The sequence below is a fragment of the Myotis daubentonii genome, chromosome X (assembly GCF_963259705.1).
Source record: "Myotis daubentonii chromosome X, mMyoDau2.1, whole genome shotgun sequence".
NCBI lineage: Eukaryota > Metazoa > Chordata > Mammalia > Chiroptera > Vespertilionidae > Myotis > Myotis daubentonii.
In genome coordinates this window covers 116061856-116079369 of record NC_081861.1, presented here as the reverse complement: position 1 = coordinate 116079369, position 17514 = coordinate 116061856, and the positions used below count along the sequence as shown (strand labels likewise).

At 39.6% G+C, this 17514-nt stretch overlaps 1 protein-coding gene across 3 annotated transcripts in view; it reads right to left on the bottom strand.

The window, feature by feature from the left end:
* Positions 1–17514, bottom strand: part of DMD (dystrophin) — a 2282236-nt gene that overhangs the window by 1625397 nt on the left and 639325 nt on the right. For all 3 annotated transcript variants that reach the window (XM_059679269.1, XM_059679268.1, XM_059679270.1), the window contains exon 13: positions 12076–12195. In XM_059679269.1, the coding sequence (XP_059535252.1) occupies positions 12076–12195 (120 nt within the window). The remainder of the gene's footprint in view (positions 1–12075; positions 12196–17514) is intronic.

Sequence of the window (17514 nt, the reverse complement as noted above, 5' to 3'; positions counted from 1 at the left end):
GACCTTCTTATCAAAAACTTACTCAATTTATTTAAATATATTGCTTTTTATAAACAGCAACATTTCAAACAATAAACATACTTTTCCCAGTATATGACACTTGTATGTGATAATCTAAAGTCTTATGGCAGAGGAAATCATCCATTAACCACTCCTGCAGAGGTACTCAAACTTTTTAAACAGGGGGCCAGTTCACTGTCCCTCAGACATTCCACACATGCGCACTGCGGGCCCGGGATGAGTCGGCTGCTAAGCAGGACAGGCAGTGGCGGCAAAAATACCCAGCGGGCCAGATAAATGTTTTTGGCGGGCGCATGTGGCCCACGGGCCGTAGTTTGAGGACCCCTGAGTGATAATCTAAAGTCATGTGGGAGAGGAAATCATCCATTAACCACTCCTGCTCAAGCAAAATTTACCCAATTCATTGGCTATATCTTCCAATGGCTTCTTTCCCTCAATTTTCTGACACTGCAGGTTATTTTCAGTCATATTCTCTGGCACATAAATCAGATATCAGAAATAAATATATTAAAACACAGATGTTCTCCACCAACTCATGCAGTGAAAGGCTCACCTTATCCGCAAACATATTATGGGAGGTTTTGCAAAATACTTTAAGGAAATAAAACTCTTTATATGCCCATTCCATTGCATCAACTTAATAAATTCACAAAAGAATCTGTCTTAATACCACATAACCTTTGAACAAATAGTTTAATGTCATCTGATATAAAGTTGGTTCACATGTCTTGATTTTAGTATCTTAGTGCTTAGAGGACTTTCTAATCTTCAAAAACTATTCCTAAAAAATATTCCAAGTTTATTGACTTCATCAGATAAGCAAGAAACCAAATATGTGTGCACAATTTCAAGTTTAATAATCTGCTCTAAAATTTATTTTCCAGGTTATTCTTCAAAAGACGATGCTTGTCTGCATTAATCCTTTTTTATATACCTTTAATGATCCAAAATGGTAGACAGCTAGATGACTTTAGGATTAAAGTCATCTAACAAAATGATCCAAATACCTTTTATGTGCCAGAAACACTCCTGGGTGTGTGGCCTCAGACACCTTTAATACATCTAGTTGGCCTCTCAAGTATTAACTTGTATAGAAGAACATATCTAATAATGGGACTTTAACAGCACTGCCTTTTCTCTGGAAGATGTTTTCATTAGAGCATTTCCTGTAATCTATGAGCCTCACCATGTTTCTTATTCTTTTTTACTGGAAGCAGCTATCTCCTTAGAACAAAGGGCTGTCTCTATGCTCCATTTATTGTCATTTCTCAAAGGTAAAAGGCCCCATAGGACCTGCGCACCTCCAAAACACCTCCCTTACTTTCTTCTAATGCTATCTTCTCAATGTAGTTTCCTTTAACCACTACTCCCTTCCCCTGTCTATTTTTCCTTATTGTTCTTATCACATTTTTTCATAGAATAAAATGTGCTTATTATGATGCATGCTTAGAATGTAAGCTTTATAGGGGAATGATTTATATTGTATCCATCCTTAACCTCAAAGCTTAGATTTTCGGCTAGCACCAAGTAAGCATTCAATATATTTTTGTTAAATGAATAAATAAATGCTGTTCTTCTGTCCAGAATACTTTCTTCCCCTTTAGCATTGCCTAATTAATTCTATTTCCCTGACCTTCTAGAGTAAGCTAGGTCATCTAGCAATTTATATTTTTGGCACATTGAACTTATGGCCATAATTTTACTTTTGGTTGCATTTGGTTAGTGCAGGTCCGAAGGGCAGGTTCTGTAACTGTTGCCTCAGCTCCTCATCATCACAGTCATCCCAGCTGTCATCCTGGCAGAGAGCTGCTATTCAATACATGGTTTTTGACTGAATGAATTACTGTGGAGTTTAGTATCACACACAAATTTCAATTCTTAGGTAAGCTCCTGTCTACTTGCCAAGCCTACTCTAGCAGCACTGTTCTGAACTCAATTGTAGCTAAATTGGCCCTTTTTCAGTTCCTTGAGGGTAACATGCTCATTTGATATACTATTTCTCCTTCCTGGAAATTGTACCCATCTCCACTAATCGTCTTTGCACACACTTTGTACAGCTCCCTCCAACATATCCTTTAGATCCTAGCTTAAACATCACTTTTCTAGGGAATCATTTCATGCCTTCAAATTCCAATTTAAGTAAGATTAATTTTTTTGCTACAAAGCCTTGTTCCTTTCCTTCATAGAAAAAAATGCCTCTATTCCTAAATATTGGCTCATTTTTGTAAATATCTGATTAAGGACTATGTCTTCTGCTAGACTGCAGGTATCAAGAGAGCAGTCACCAAGCCCACCACAGATGAGAAGGCATCAGCATTTGATTTCTAAGAAGGAGCTGGGAAATGGCTGCCATTCTTTCAGAGTTCCAAGGAAAGCAGTCAGCTCATAAATTACTCATTCCTGACCTAGGAAGGAAGTGACAAATTTTCTTTTTGCTCACTGTTTTACCTGTTACCCAGCACAATCCCTGGACACAGAAAGAGCATAATAAGTACTCATTGGAAAAATGAAAAATGGAATGCAGAATATTATGAAGAGATATGGTAATGTCCTCCAGGACTGGGGACTCTACATAAATTACAACCTCAGTTATTTAGCCAAGCTATTTCTCAATAAAATTATTTATTGGCATCATTGTTTATAAATCAGAATTTCTGTCTACTGACATCCTACAAGCCTCAAAGTTAAGGACAAGTTTCTGACCGGTGGTGACATTGCTGAGGGACAAGCTGAACCGATGAGAGAATCAAATTAATTTACAACAGACTGCTCTTTCAGAATATTATCCTTCATAAGCCATGCCATGTTTCAGAATCCCTAAGCATGTGCTCTAATCTAACTTTGTTTTTCTTCAAACCTTTTAAAATGAAGACTTCTAAAAGTCTTTCAAAGTTAGAGAAAATGTAACTTACAGTTCATAGAAATAAGTCAACACATGTAAAGATGTTCTATGAGGAGTTATTTTTAGAGTTTTAACTCAAGATTATAAGTACAGCCCCAGCCGGGTGTCTCAGTTGTTTGGAGTGTCTTCTCTTATACCAAAAAGGGTTCAATCCCTGGTCGAGGCTGATGTTTCTCTCTTCTCTTCTCCCTGTCCCTCTCTCCCTCTCCCTCTCCCTCCCTCCCTACCTCTTTTCCTTCCTCCCCCCTCCCTTCCTCTCTCTCTAAAAATCAATGCAATCATATCCTTGAGTGAGTATTTTTTAAAAGATAATAAAGGGCACATTTCTCCCTTATGGTACTAAATCAAGGACTCCTGATTTTTCCCATCTGCATTTCTTAACTAAAGACCACTGTGTATTAATTTTGAGGCTCTGGATGGTACTTCAGCTTACTTTAACCAAATGGATTAAGGCATCGTGGTGACATGGGACATCATGGCAGAGAAAGAAGTTGTAAGTGAGCATTCAACACTATTAGACCTTGGGGAATAGCTATGGATGACCAGACCTTGTTTTAATAAAAGCCTTCAAAGATTCCTATCAGGTCCCTACCAGTTTTTCCCCCTTGTATGAAGTTCATATACCTGTTTCCCTTTCCTAACACTCTTCCTATTACTTATAACAGAATTATTCTGGGAAATGACAGTCCACAATCTCTGATGTGTAAGGCCGCTGAAACCTCCCTTCCCCCTCTTAACTAACTTTTCCAGTAAGCCCTGGTTATTGTAAGAACAAAGAGAAAACCCCCCCTCCTCCTGTGTTTTAACTGACCTTTCCAGTAAGCTCTGGTGCCCTGGTCTGGTCATAGCATAGCTATCTTATCTCTTCTTGGGATCGGTATGTGTAAAGACAGACCACCCTGCCCCTTAGGAAAGGAGTCAACTACTAACACAGGTCTGCCCCCTAGGAGATGAGTCAACTGTTAACTGTTAACCTAGTTCCCTGTTTTACCGGCCACCTGCGTGTGGTTTTTGCCTTTATAAACTCATGTCCTGCAATTGCTCAGGGCTCCAGTCAGCCAGCACTTCCCTTGTGTTGCTGTCTGTCTGTCTGAGAGCCCCTGCGCTGCGCTTGTAATAAAGAACCTCTTGCTTTTGCATCAAGTTACGGTCTCTGCGTTTGACTTGGGGTCGTCGCCCCCTCCGTCGGACTCACCGGGGGTCTTGGGACCTTACATTTGGGGGCTCGTCCGGGATTTGGGGCGACCACCCCTCAAGCGCCGACATCGGTCTTGGAGGTAAGCAGACTCCGGAGTCGTTCAGTGTTTGTCTTGTCTTTTGTTCGTTCTCAGTTTTGGTTTTTCGGGAAGACAGGTTGTCGGCTCCGTAAGGAGTCGGCTCCTCTGGTCAAAGGGACTTCAGCCAGAAAAACTGTCACCCTGGGGGACGCCCCAGGGACGGGTGGTGACCAAGAGGAGGTCTTGGTCACTTCTGGTTCGGGCTGTCCGGCAACGGGCACTCGCGTGTCCGGCCGGACTAGCATCAGGGAGGGATATCATCCCTCAGCGGGCATTCTGTATCTGGGTAAATTCTTGTGGATCCGGTGTCTTGTCGCATCGTTGTTTGTTCTTTGTTTTTGTCTTTTACTCCTCTTCTCCCATCCAGGTAACATGGGCCAAGGAAGCAGCACCCCTCTTTCTCTTAACCCCTCAATCTGAGAAAAGGCGGGTCGCTCCTGCTGGTTGGCGCGCAGCCAACGTCTGGCTTTCGGTTTGTTTTGTTTTTTGTCTTTGTTTTTGCTTCCATGGAGTTGGAAGGCTGTATTTCTTTGGGCCCTTTAGTTGTTTGTGTTTCCGTCTTATTTTGTGGACTTGCTGAATTAATAATTTCAAGGAGATTGGGGGAGGCTTTAGAGCTCCCTCAGGAATGGGGAAGTTGTTAAGAGTTGAAGGGATTGTTTAAACTCTGAATGAATATCTGGTGAAAGTATATAAATGTGAAGGGAGGGGGACTGCTCTCACCCCTCCTTTGTGTGGCGGTCGGGCGGCCGCCTGAGTGAGGGTCTGTGGAAACAGGTCACCCCCTCCCCAAGTATTCTAAAATTAAAATCCTTCTTGTAATTGAAAAGCATTTACAAATTTATAAATGCATCCGGGATTTCTGTGCACATGTAAAGGGAAAAGGCCAGTTTAAAAACGAGTGCGCATAGATTTGAGCTGGACTTGACTTTTTGCTGTGTACAGAATAAAAACCCGAGACTGTTTTGGTCTTAAAAATGGCAAAGATGAACCTGAGAAAGAAATACAGGCTGGTTTCCCAAGGCAATCTAAAGTAGCTCTTTTGAAATTTCTTGACTTCCCCAGCAGGAAAATTGTGACCATTTTGAAATTTAGCAGTTATGCCAGGCTTATTGGCTGGAAACTTAAAACTTTTAAGTTCAAATAATATAAAGTATTGAAATTTATAATGCTGAAATGTTGATCTGAGTATGCCTAGTATGAAGTCTAGATGATAGAAGTTAATCTATTAATTGAAAATGCCTTATATTTTATTTGAAATGTATCCTTAAATGTAAAAGTCTCTTTTCTTGCCATTGAAAAAGTTTAAAGCTACATATTTTTTTTAATGGAAGGAGGGGTAGACACGCCCTTCCCCTAGCATGTAGGTAATCCAATTCCTGCCAGCAGCCATCTTTAGGAATGTTAATTTGCATTTCAATGGCTACACCTTTTGCTAGAGACCTTCCCAGAAAAGGTCAAGCGGCCAAAAGGTGGCTCCTTTGAAATCAGCTTTCCGCCAGTAGTCATTTTGTTAATACCTACAAGTTCGCTTCTCAGTTTCCCCGTGCAGAAAAAACATGGTTTAAAGTTAATTATTAGATTTTAAAATTTATTCTTAAAAATATAAAAGTGTAGTTAATCAAAGAACTGCTAATATTTGACTTGTAAGCTCTGAAAGTTTAAAGTGCAAATTGAATCGGGAGAAATTAATTAAATATCTAATGTATAACTTGTTTTTGAAAAAAAAAATGTGTTTTCTCTTAAATGATTAGGAATTCAAAATATGTTACTCATTGGTCTGATTTAAAAAGGAGGATTAATTTTATGATCTCAACGGAAAATTTTTTTAATACAAAAACCAGTTTAAATTTGATTGATATGCTTTAAGATAATTATAAAAGGTATAAACAGCTAATGAGATTTCTGTTTGTCTAAAATATAATGTTGGTCATCTATCTTTTAGGGGTTTTGGTTTGCTCTGTCAAAGAACAGTGTAGACAGCCGCCACTTTGAGCTGCCTGACTTGGCAGCCGCCACTTTGAGCTGCCTGACTTGGCAGCCGCCATGTTGGCCGCATGGCCTGCCGCTCCCCTGGGGGCCGCCATCTTGAAACAGCAAAGGCCCCGCCCACCCTCTGACTTAGCCAATCACAAAAAGAGTGTCTGCTTACTAAGGGAGGATAGAATTTCAGAGGTGGAGTTTTAAGGCGGAGTTTTACTGCGGAAATGCTGATGGGGCAAAAAGTGTGCTAGCCTCATGGATTTATTTAATACTTAATAAATTAGCAATCACGGTCTTAATATAATTTCAGTGGTATGATAGCAGTAGAACCACAGTTATACATAATATCATAAACAAATTAAAAGTAATTGATTCCATGGTCAAGACTAAATCCTATTATGTTGAGAACTGTTTTTAAGTGTTGAAAATGTTTTCCTAAGTTTTACCTAGGTTACCCAAGAAAGATTTTTCTTTTTTCTGTGTCTCTTAAAATGTATTGCTAATCACCTAAGAATTAAGGCTAAAAGTTCTAGCTACCTGAAAAGCATGGCCTTGATATAATAAAAGAAAAAAAAATATTAAATGAATAATATACCAGTGAGCTGGGACTGGTCACTAATGGTGGATGTGAGAAAGGGAGCCCTCCCCATCTGTTCCTGTCTGCTCAAGATCCCAAGACTGTAAAAGTATTTGTTCACTGAAAGGATGTAAGTATAAATGTTTATTTAATGTTTGTATGTCTACTTGGGTATAATTATTTGTTCATGTAAATGTGGAAGTATATTCTATGCTAGGTTGGGATTTTGGAATTCTGGGGTAGATTTAAAAGGTATTTGTGGCTTTTCTAGTCTGATTGGGACATTTAAGGGTGGGGCTCACAGTTCCTCAGGGCAGGGATTCCATGGGCCCTTCCCCCTGCCTGTGCTGAATTACATAATACAGGCCAGTGTCATTTAGCTTGCTGGTTAAAGGAAGACAATGGGCCTTAGAATCTGTAACGGTGGGCAGGAATGAAGCTGGTCAAATGTACTGAAAGGGTTTGGTACCTGTTGCTGCTAGCAAAGGAGGGGCTGGTACCCCTACTAGCGCACTCCCTTGAAAGAGGCCTGGTTGCTGCTCTGCCACAAAGGGAACTGAGAGAAAGGCAAGAAAGCAGAGCGCTGTAACTGATAAACAGGGTTACCTAGAAGCCATCAGGACTTTGAAGTTCTCCAAGAGAGGAGGAATCTGACTCAGAGACTGGCGAGGACTGGGTCGCTTTTTCTTTAACTATCTCTTTCCTTGAGAGGGCTCCAGAGGGCGCACGAGGACATTTGGCCACGCCTCCGCGCCATCTATGAGACCAGCCCAACCCCAACTCCTCATCAGCACAGACCAGGAGATTGGGTCGACATCAGAAGGCACTGCCGGGAGAACCTAGAGGCACATTGGAAGGATCCCTACATTGTGGGGCTGACGACCCCCACCGCTCTCAAGGTAGGCGGCATCACAACCTGGGTCCATCCGGAAAGACTTCATCACCAAATGGAGCATCAATCGATCGAAATCAACCCAACCTGCTCAAGCTCAAGCTACGGCGTGCTTGACCTGCCTGATGCCGGTAACATGACTCGCGATCGCTCCTGTCACCAGGACCCCCCACAATACTGTATAATACACTTAGATAATGCCTGCATCTTCATGGACATGGCTCCAAAGAGACAAGGACCATTTATAGAATCACATGTTTAGTGGTAGATTTGGCTACCTGAAGCGGCATGATGCCAATATTATGTTTATGTTATATTAACCTTTGATTCTTTTGCAGGTTTGAATGTATGTTGGCTGTCCTGGAAGGGAGCTGTGTGGGGTGACCCCCAAAAGTAAAGGGTGCCTAGCTGCCAAGGGGGCAGGTGCCCAACTGGGCAGGGAAGGGTGCCCATCAGGTTTTGGTCTCTGTTGAGAGACAGCTAACAGTTGACAGCCTGTAATACTGTCTTGCAGGCCTGAGTCACCATGCCATGTCAGGGGTAGTAAAGCTAGAAAAAGCCTGTTTAGAATAGAAGGTCTGAGGCATGGTTATGCATAGAAAGAAGGTTTTATGCCAACAGTTACTGTTTTGTTTTAAACCCATGAAAAGGAATTAGCAAGGAAAGTCAGAAAATCTTAGAGCAGATCAGTATGTTTTTCTCCTTATGTAATTCCTCCGAAATCTGGCAATGCTAAATAAGTCATGGCAAACATGAGGCTTTGCATAGATCCAATAAGACTGATTCCTAATAATGGTTTTATTAACGGAAAACTTTGACTGGAGTATCATGTTTTAAAGAGCCCTGCCTGAGCTCTAAAGACTTGAAGCCACTAAGAATGCCACGAAGAAAGCCTGGTATCCTGCTTGGGAGCCCTGAAGATGGCTGGCGCTGGAGCGTCAGGCCCATGCCCTACCATCACTGGCGGTTGGTAAGAGTAAAAGGGGAGCAATAAGGATGCCTCTGCATCCCTGCGAAACCCCCAGACACTCTGGGCCGCAACGAGTAGGAGGGCTACTGAGATGGGCCTTAAAGCCTGGAGCATGGGCTCAGGTAGAGTTGCTACAGGTGAGGGATTCACCTAACTCAGCAGATACTGCAGGCAGGCTTGATGGCAGCTGGATGGCTTGGCTTCCTGGCCCTACGGGGCACATTAAGGTTCAACCATGAAATTCCAGCAAAGGTAGTCAGTTACCATTCTTGTTGTGTTTATGCAAACATCAGGACAGTAAATAAATTTATCTTGATTTGGCTTTTTAATAGCCATGGAGGAATTTTAAGAAGAAAATCCTATTTCAATATAAGTTGTTAAAGCTAAAATGGTTTCTTTCCCTTCCACCAGACCATTTGTTGAGTGTATAAAATAGTTCAATTGATAGTTCTGTGTGCTCACTATGGGCCCCTAGCGACGGTGAAATAAAAGTGCAGTCCATCTCATGATTGAGATGGAAGTTCAAAGAAAAGGGGGGAATGTAAGGCCGCTGAAACCTCCCTTCCCCCTCTTAACTAACTTTTCCAGTAAGCCCTGGTTATTGTAAGAACAAAGAGAAAACCCCCCCTCCTCCTGTGTTTTAACTGACCTTTCCAGTAAGCTCTGGTGCCCTGGTCTGGTCATAGCATAGCTATCTTATCTCTTCTTGGGATCGGTATGTGTAAAGACAGACCACCCTGCCCCTTAGGAAAGGAGTCAACTACTAACACAGGTCTGCCCCCTAGGAGATGAGTCAACTGTTAACTGTTAACCTAGTTCCCTGTTTTACCGGCCACCTGCGTGTGGTTTTTGCCTTTATAAACTCATGTCCTGCAATTGCTCAGGGCTCCAGTCAGCCAGCACTTCCCTTGTGTTGCTGTCTGTCTGTCTGAGAGCCCCTGCGCTGCGCTTGTAATAAAGAACCTCTTGCTTTTGCATCAAGTTACGGTCTCTGCGTTTGACTTGGGGTCGTCGCCCCCTCCGTCGGACTCACCGGGGGTCTTGGGACCTTACAGATGCACACATGGAATTTTTATCACATTGCAAAGGATACTTGTGTTGCTGTTCAAGAGGCTCCTCCCAATGTAGGTATTTATCTGACTTCTTATCCTTTATTATTTCTTCTCTTTTCCTCCTCTCTACCAACTTCTCTTCCTCCTCCCTTTCCTTTTAAAAATTAAACTAGGTAAGACAAGATTAGGTCTATTTGCAAAGAACCTAAGAAAGAGTCATCAGAATTTCAAAGGCAAATGAGAGCCCAGCATTCCAGGGCAATTCAAACCAATGGTTAAATAAGGCATAGAACTGCAGCGTGAATTCCTCAGGGACTGAGGAATCTGATGGAATGAGAAGAAAGAAATACTCAAGCAGGGGATTTCTCACCACTTAATTCCTTCTAACTCTGCCCACTTATACATATACACTAGTCTAGATTATCTAAAAGTAAGGTGATGGTAAGAAGGTATGTAGATGAAAAGGAGGGTATCAAAAGGGGAAAGGAAGTTGAGGGAAAGGAGGTTGGGAAGTAGTAGTCAACACAAATTAAGGGGGGAGACAATCATGGATAAAGGGAGATTGAATTTATGTGAATCAGGGATAGCCAATATATGCAAAGCTATTTGGGTAGATGTCTCTGGGTGAAACACAGAAAACAAGATAAAAATGAAAGCAAGTAGGATAAAAATATAGAAAACCTTAGGACCACCAGTCTTAATTTATCCTTACCTAAGCTCTAACCCAGTGAACATTTGTCAGTTCTATGGACTGTTTTTACAGGTGGCCTCGTCTCATAGGCATCACCTTGGAATAATTAGTAGATAGTAGTACTAGGTCTGGTGATGCCAAAATGTTTTTTTTCAGTAGTTATTTTAACTGGAAATACTCTATGACTTAGAAAAACTTTTGCCTTAATTTTTTTAATCAGTCACTCTCTTCTAGCCTTCTTTTATCTTTTTGAAAATTTCTGAGAAACACAGTATTAGAATTTTACCATCCTTAAATAGTCACAACACTATTGTATCAGAACAACAGAATTCCTTAAAATAGGTAAAACAGTGGCCTTTCACTAGTCCTTTAGGTGGCCATAAGTGTGTGTGTGTGTGTGTGTGTGTGTGTGTGTGTGTGTGTGTGTGATATTTGATCATATATTCAATGATACATTATAATATCAGCACTGCTAAGCCTTTTTAGATCTGCAATCCCTACAGTTTCATTGAAACATAAGCAATTAACATGAGTAACTAGTATAAATTAAATGCTCAGTTGTAGCAGTTCAAGAGTTTTCTCTTTGTTGTTTAATAATGGCAAGTAAGATAACATCGTAGATTGGCAATCTAAAGCAGTAACCTGAGGAAATGACATTTCCCTGGGCTAAAAAAACAACACACAACTCACATGAAAAGAGAACAAACAGAGATAAGGCTTTAAGAAATGCTGTTATAAGTTTAGTAAGAGAAACTATGTTTAGTACAACCTTGAGCTGATAAAGCTATTTAAACCAACGCTGATTAAATCCTTAGATGTGTCAGACTACTGGCTCTGAACTACCACAAAGGAAAAGCAGGAATTTGGTGGGTACAAAGAATACCTCAAATACAATCTGTAATTGTACATATATGTGAATGTACATGTCACATTGAGAATAATAAATTGTATTTTTCCCATATTACTGATGCTTCTGTGTATGGATTTTGGCTTTGTTGAAATTGTTTTAATTTTTTACAGTAAAACCTTATTATTCCCTATTAGGAAGAGAAGAGAAAAATATGACAATATCCACATTATATTGTGTTTATATGTGCTGGTCATGTTTCCAAGCACACAGTTACTATGACTCAGGTGAGTGAGGGCTTAAAAGGCTAAGTATCTGCTCCAACAAAACTCTCATAACTTAAACATGCTGCTATGCCCTCATCAAGACTACAACTGAAGACTTCCAGGAAAAAATACACTGAAGGTATTTAATTTATGTTATCTGATTTAATGTAATGCTTTTTATGTTTTTTACCTTTGTCCTCTCTTAGACTGTATCTTTAAAGCGGCATAAATAATCCCTTGATCAATTATCTAATACATGTTATTCAACTATAATAAAAAAATGAATCTACATTTATATATTTCACCAAAGGCCAGGAAGCTAATGTGAGCAAACAGTATATAGTTGATGAAAGGTAATTATGTTCAAATGGGATATAATCTAAATTAGTTTAAAAAATATATATATATATTTGAATCAGGGATAGCCAATATATGCAAATGAGCATATCTATATATATCTATCTATATCTATATCTATATATATTACTCTAAATATTGGTAATATACAAATTATGTTATAAACTTTCAAATTATTTTCTAAATAACAATTCATTATTTTACATTTCATATTGAGTGTATTAAAGAAAATCATCTCACCTTAAGTTGTTCTTCCAAAGCAGTGGTTGCACGATCCCCACTAGATTCGTCGACTACTACCACCATGTGAGTGAGAGAATTGACCCTGACTTGTTCCTGTTCTAGATCTTCTTGAAGCACCTGAAAGATAATTTTTTAAAGTAAATTAAAATTTCTTCCCAAATGAATGATTTCTTTCTGCCATGTTTTTGGGTAATATACTTTTTTTTATTATTAATCTAGAACCAGCCATGATACTCAGCAAAATTCGCACATTTCTATCATCAATTGACCTTAAAAGTATAAAGAGAGCATCTGTTCAGAAAGGTGTAGTAGGATGTTCTGCCCCTTATCCCACCTCCTCTCACTTTTCAAGGACTTTTCACCTAAAATTACCTGCTGCCTCTGGCATCTTCAATGTCTCCATCTCTACCGTAGTTCTCCATTATCAACCCAAACAAACATACTCTTCTTACCCAACTAACCCTCCTGCTGCTCCTATGTGTTCCTCTTCACTGAAAAATATTTTGTGTTTTTTTTTATAGTTGCTCTTTCCACTTCCTTACCCAACTATTCTCTTTGCCAACTATCCCATTAAAACATCTCTATAAAGTTTGCCATCAACCTCCAGGTTCCCAACTTGAACAGCCATTTTTTAAATCATCTTACCTGACATTTCAATTACTAACCTAATTAACCACTCATTCATTGCTGTCATCCTCCTCTCCTGAACTTTGATTATCCTCCCACCTCACTTATTGCTGTTTTCTAGCTTATTTGCTTGTTCTTTCTCCTCTGCTCAACTATAAATCAGATGTCACCCCTCTGTCTAAAACCAATGGATTGCCATCATGCTAAAAAGGAAAATCCAAATTCTTCACCTGAAATTTTTTCATGATCTAGCACCTGCCTACCTCTCCTAACACTGCACATCATTCCTGCCCACTGATACTGTTTCAGTGACCTCTCTTTGTTTCACAAATGTGTCAAGCTATTTTCTTGCCTGAATTGTTCTTCCTCCCTTTCTTTATAATTCCTCCTTCTCATTCAGGACTCAGTTTATTTAATTTAATTTTTGTGTTCACCACATCAAGTCAAGTCTCCTTCCATCACCATTTATGCCCCCTTTACCCTCTTCTACTTCCCCCCAGCCCCCTTTCTCTCTGGTAACCACCATACTATTGTGTGTGTCTATGAGGTGTTTTTTTTTTAATTTCTTTATTGATTAAGTTATTACATACTAGAGGACCGATGCACAAAACTTTGTGCACTCGCGGGGGGGGGGGGTCCCTCAGCCCGGTCTGCGCCCATTTGCAGTCCAGGACCCCTTGGGGGATGTCCACCTGTTGACTTAGGCCCACTCCCCGGGGGATCAGGCCTAAGCTTGCAGTCAGACATCCTTCTGGCAGCTAGGGAGCCCTCGGGGGATGTCCAACTAAAGGCTTAGCCCCCCACGGGATCGGGTCTAAACCGTTAGTTGGACATTCTTAGTGCTGCCACGGAGGTGGGAGAGGCTCCTGCCACCACCTCTGCGCTGGCCAGCCATGAGCCAGCTTCTGGCTGAGTGGCACTCCCCATATAGAAGTGCACTGACCACCAGGGGGCAGCTCCTGCATTGAGCGTCTGCCCCCTGGTGGCCAGTGCACATCATAGAAACCGGTCATTATGCCGTTCAGTCAATGTGCATATTAGCCTTTTATTATTATTATATAGGATGTCCCTATTTCCCCCCTTTTGCCCCCTCTACCCAGCTCTTGCCCCCCACTTCTCTCTGGCCATCACCATACTGTTGTCTGTGTCCATGGGTTGTGCATATATTTTCTTTGGCCAATCCCTTCTTTAAATTCACTTCTTTAAATTTTTATTTTCAGATAAGTACTTATAACTGCACTATTATTATATATTTTATATTATATCATTTAGAATTAAGATATTTTTAATTGAACCCTTGTAAATTTTAGCACAATTTCATAAATTATGCTAGAAGCAATTAGGAGATTTTTCATGTAATGCAGATACATTTCAATTAATATTTTATACATTTTTAAAAATTTTTAATATTTTCATTTGAAATAATCTCATACATCTAAAAAGACTATAAAATATTACAGCATATTATATGTACCCTTCACGCCATTTCTTAGGTGTTAATAATTTAAACATAACCATTATACAATTAAAAAAATTTGGAATATATTTTTCTTATAATCTCTTTAATGTTACTTAATCCATTTACTTTGTTTTTGTTAATCTTCACCCAAGGATATTTTTCCATTGAATTTTAGAGAGAGTGAAGGGAAAGGGAGAGACACATTGATTGGTTGCCTCCTGCACATGCTCTGATAGGGGCTGGGGATCAAGCCAGCAACTGAGGTACATGCCCTTGACTGGAATCAAACCTGGGACCCTTCAGTCCACGGGCTAATGCTCTATCCACTGAGCAAAACAGGCTGCAGCTTAATTCATTTACTTTTAATCTATATGTGTCTTTATATTTAAAGTGGGTTTTGTTTTTGATTCACCCTCATAATCTGTCTTTTAATTGGTGCATTTATGCCACTGACTTTCAGAGTGCTTACTGATAGAGTTACTACCATATCAGGTGGCTTCTGGGGCTTCTGGGGTCAGCCAGCGTCCTGGGATCAGATCCGATCACGGGCGGCAGGTGGCTTCTGGGGCCGGTTATTGGCCCAAGATCAGATCCGATCACAGGCAGCAGGCAGGCGGCTTCTGGGGTCGCGCACGGGGGCCTGCATGGCAGCTCACGCTGGCAGCTCCCACTGTCCCGCCCTGCCTGCAGTATGCAAATTAGCCACCGTCTTTGTTGGTGGTTCATTTGCATATTGTGCTGATTAGCCAATGGGAGGCACAGCGAAGGTATGGTCAATTACCATGTTTGTCTATTACTAGATAGGATGTGTCCTTATCCCCATGTTACCCCCATCCCCCCCCACTCATGCCCTCACCCCTGTTTTCTGTGTCCACTGGTTAGGCCTATATGCTTGCATATAAGTCCTTTGGTTGATCTCTCCCCTTACCCCCACCCTTCTTTATGAGGTGTTTTTTTTTTTCCTTTGTTTAATCCCACAGTTTGTGTCACCTGCCTAGAGATGCTTTTCATGGAGATGCTATCTAAATCTGCTCCTTACTTACTCTTTTTCTATCATTTTTTAACATAACATTTTCACTACTCAATATTTCCTTATGTATTAGTTTAGTCATTTGTTGCTTGTGTCTAATTACTCTATCACTACATATTCCAAGCAACTAAAGATCGATAAATGTTGGTGAGGGCAATATGCACAGATAAGTTTGTCCTTTCCTGACTAAATAAGGATTACAAAGCAATAGGCTGGTTTACCTTTTTAAAAAGTATAATCACTAATGAGGACAGGTAACTACAAAACAGTATTATTATCTTTAAAAAATCATAGTGTAAAAAATAGAAAAAAAAACTCATAGACACCAACAACAGTGTAGTGATTGCCAGGGGGAGGTTGGTGAGGGGAGGTGGCAGAGGGTAAAGGGGGGATATATGTGACAGAAGGAGAATTGACCTGGGGTGCTGAACATACAATATAGTGAACAGATGATGTACTGTAGAATTGTGCACCTGAAAGCTATATAAATTTGTTAACCAGTATCACCTCAATAAACTGGATTAAAAGGAAAAAGTTTTAAATAGAAATCATAGTGTATGATTTTTTATAAAGATAAACAGAGATAATCAGAGGGATAAATAAACAGTAAACAGAGGAGAAGTAAACAGAGAAGGTTGCTCTAGAACCTAGACATCCTGCCTGGGAGGTCCAGTTTCCCCAAGACCTTATCATGATAGACTGATTATTACTGGAAAATCCCAGAGAATATGCAAAACTTCTAGTCATCCATTTTGCTTCTTAGAATATATATATATATATATATATATATATATATATATATATATATATATATATGACACAAAAATGGAGAAGCAAATTTGGCATAAGGCCTGTTACTTTCTGGAAAACCTGCAGCCCCTACTCATGAACAATGATGCCTGGCATCTATCATACTAGCTTACTTATTCAAACCCTATGGCAGGTATAAGGAAAGTTATTAGGTTTGGCTTAACACTAACTCAAATACATGACCATTTTTATCCTAGGACTTTTGTTCTTCAGGTCTGAACAATTTAAAGCAGTATAAAATCACTTACTTTTACTCCCTCTCTCTAGATTTTCATGCTACATTTTCAAGTGAAGCAATTTAGAATAAAATGACTATGCATCTATTTTGTGTGCGGAGTGTATACTGTCGATCAAGCCTTTGACATTCCACAGCTTACACTGGTTAATAAAACTCTGCTCTGAGGACAAAAATGGAAACATTAACATTCAGAGTTGTCCTTGAAAGTCATGTGGAGTCTGAGGTTTTCTGAATTATATAAGACAGGATCAGGAACATTTCAAATGTGATAGCCAGGAATTTTAAAAATAATAATAATTACAATGATATTTTGGTAGCCAATATAGCATAAGTTGGTGTATTTAATTTGGCCAATTCTTTTTTTCCTATCACTTAAGTATGAGAGTACATATAATTACATACATTAAAATCAACCAGAAAATAATGCAATACTGTTCAATTTGTACATGTAAATTGTTATTTTTACTGTTTTAATGTATTTTAGTAAAGACATTTAAGTATTGTTTGATCCATGTATTGCTTATTGTCAAACTCAGATTGAGTCATTTTAAAGCATATGTGATTAAATTTATTATATATTTTCTCCAGTACTTGGATTTCTGATTTTGTTTTGCTTATCTATTTGTTTTATAATCAGATATTGCATTCTTGCCCTAATGATCAAGGGTTTACATTTTATGCTTTTACAGCAGTGCAAAATAACCACTAAAGCTAGTTGTGAGCTGATAGTTTTAAAATCCATAAGGACTATCTGGAGTTATATTGAGTAGAGGGAAATGTGGGGGGGGGGGGGAAACAAACAAAACCCAAGAACAGGAAAGGCTCCCCATAGTGGCTGAAAACCATAAAGAGTGCATAGCTCCAGGGTAGATTAGCATAAACTCTATTTTAAGTTATTTCCAGTATCTCTTTTCTCTTCCACTTATTTAAATTGTATTCCTTCTTTTGCTCCTAATCAAGGATTAGAATAAAAAAGGTTAAACTGGCCTTTCTGAGCACACTCAACAGCTGCAAGACAGAAGCTACTACAACGTTATAATCATTTCCTTTTTCCCAGACCCTAACTCTGAAAATAAATATTAATGAATATCACAGTATTAGCTAACCCCCATATCAACAAAAGATAAAACACTATAAAATAGTCAATGTCCACAGTTCATTATTTTTTAAATAAAGCAGCAAAAATGCCACACATAAAAAGGTGGGTCTAGAAAGTTAAATTTTTCTGCCAACCTATGTATCCACGAATAAGGGTCATGATCATTGGTATAA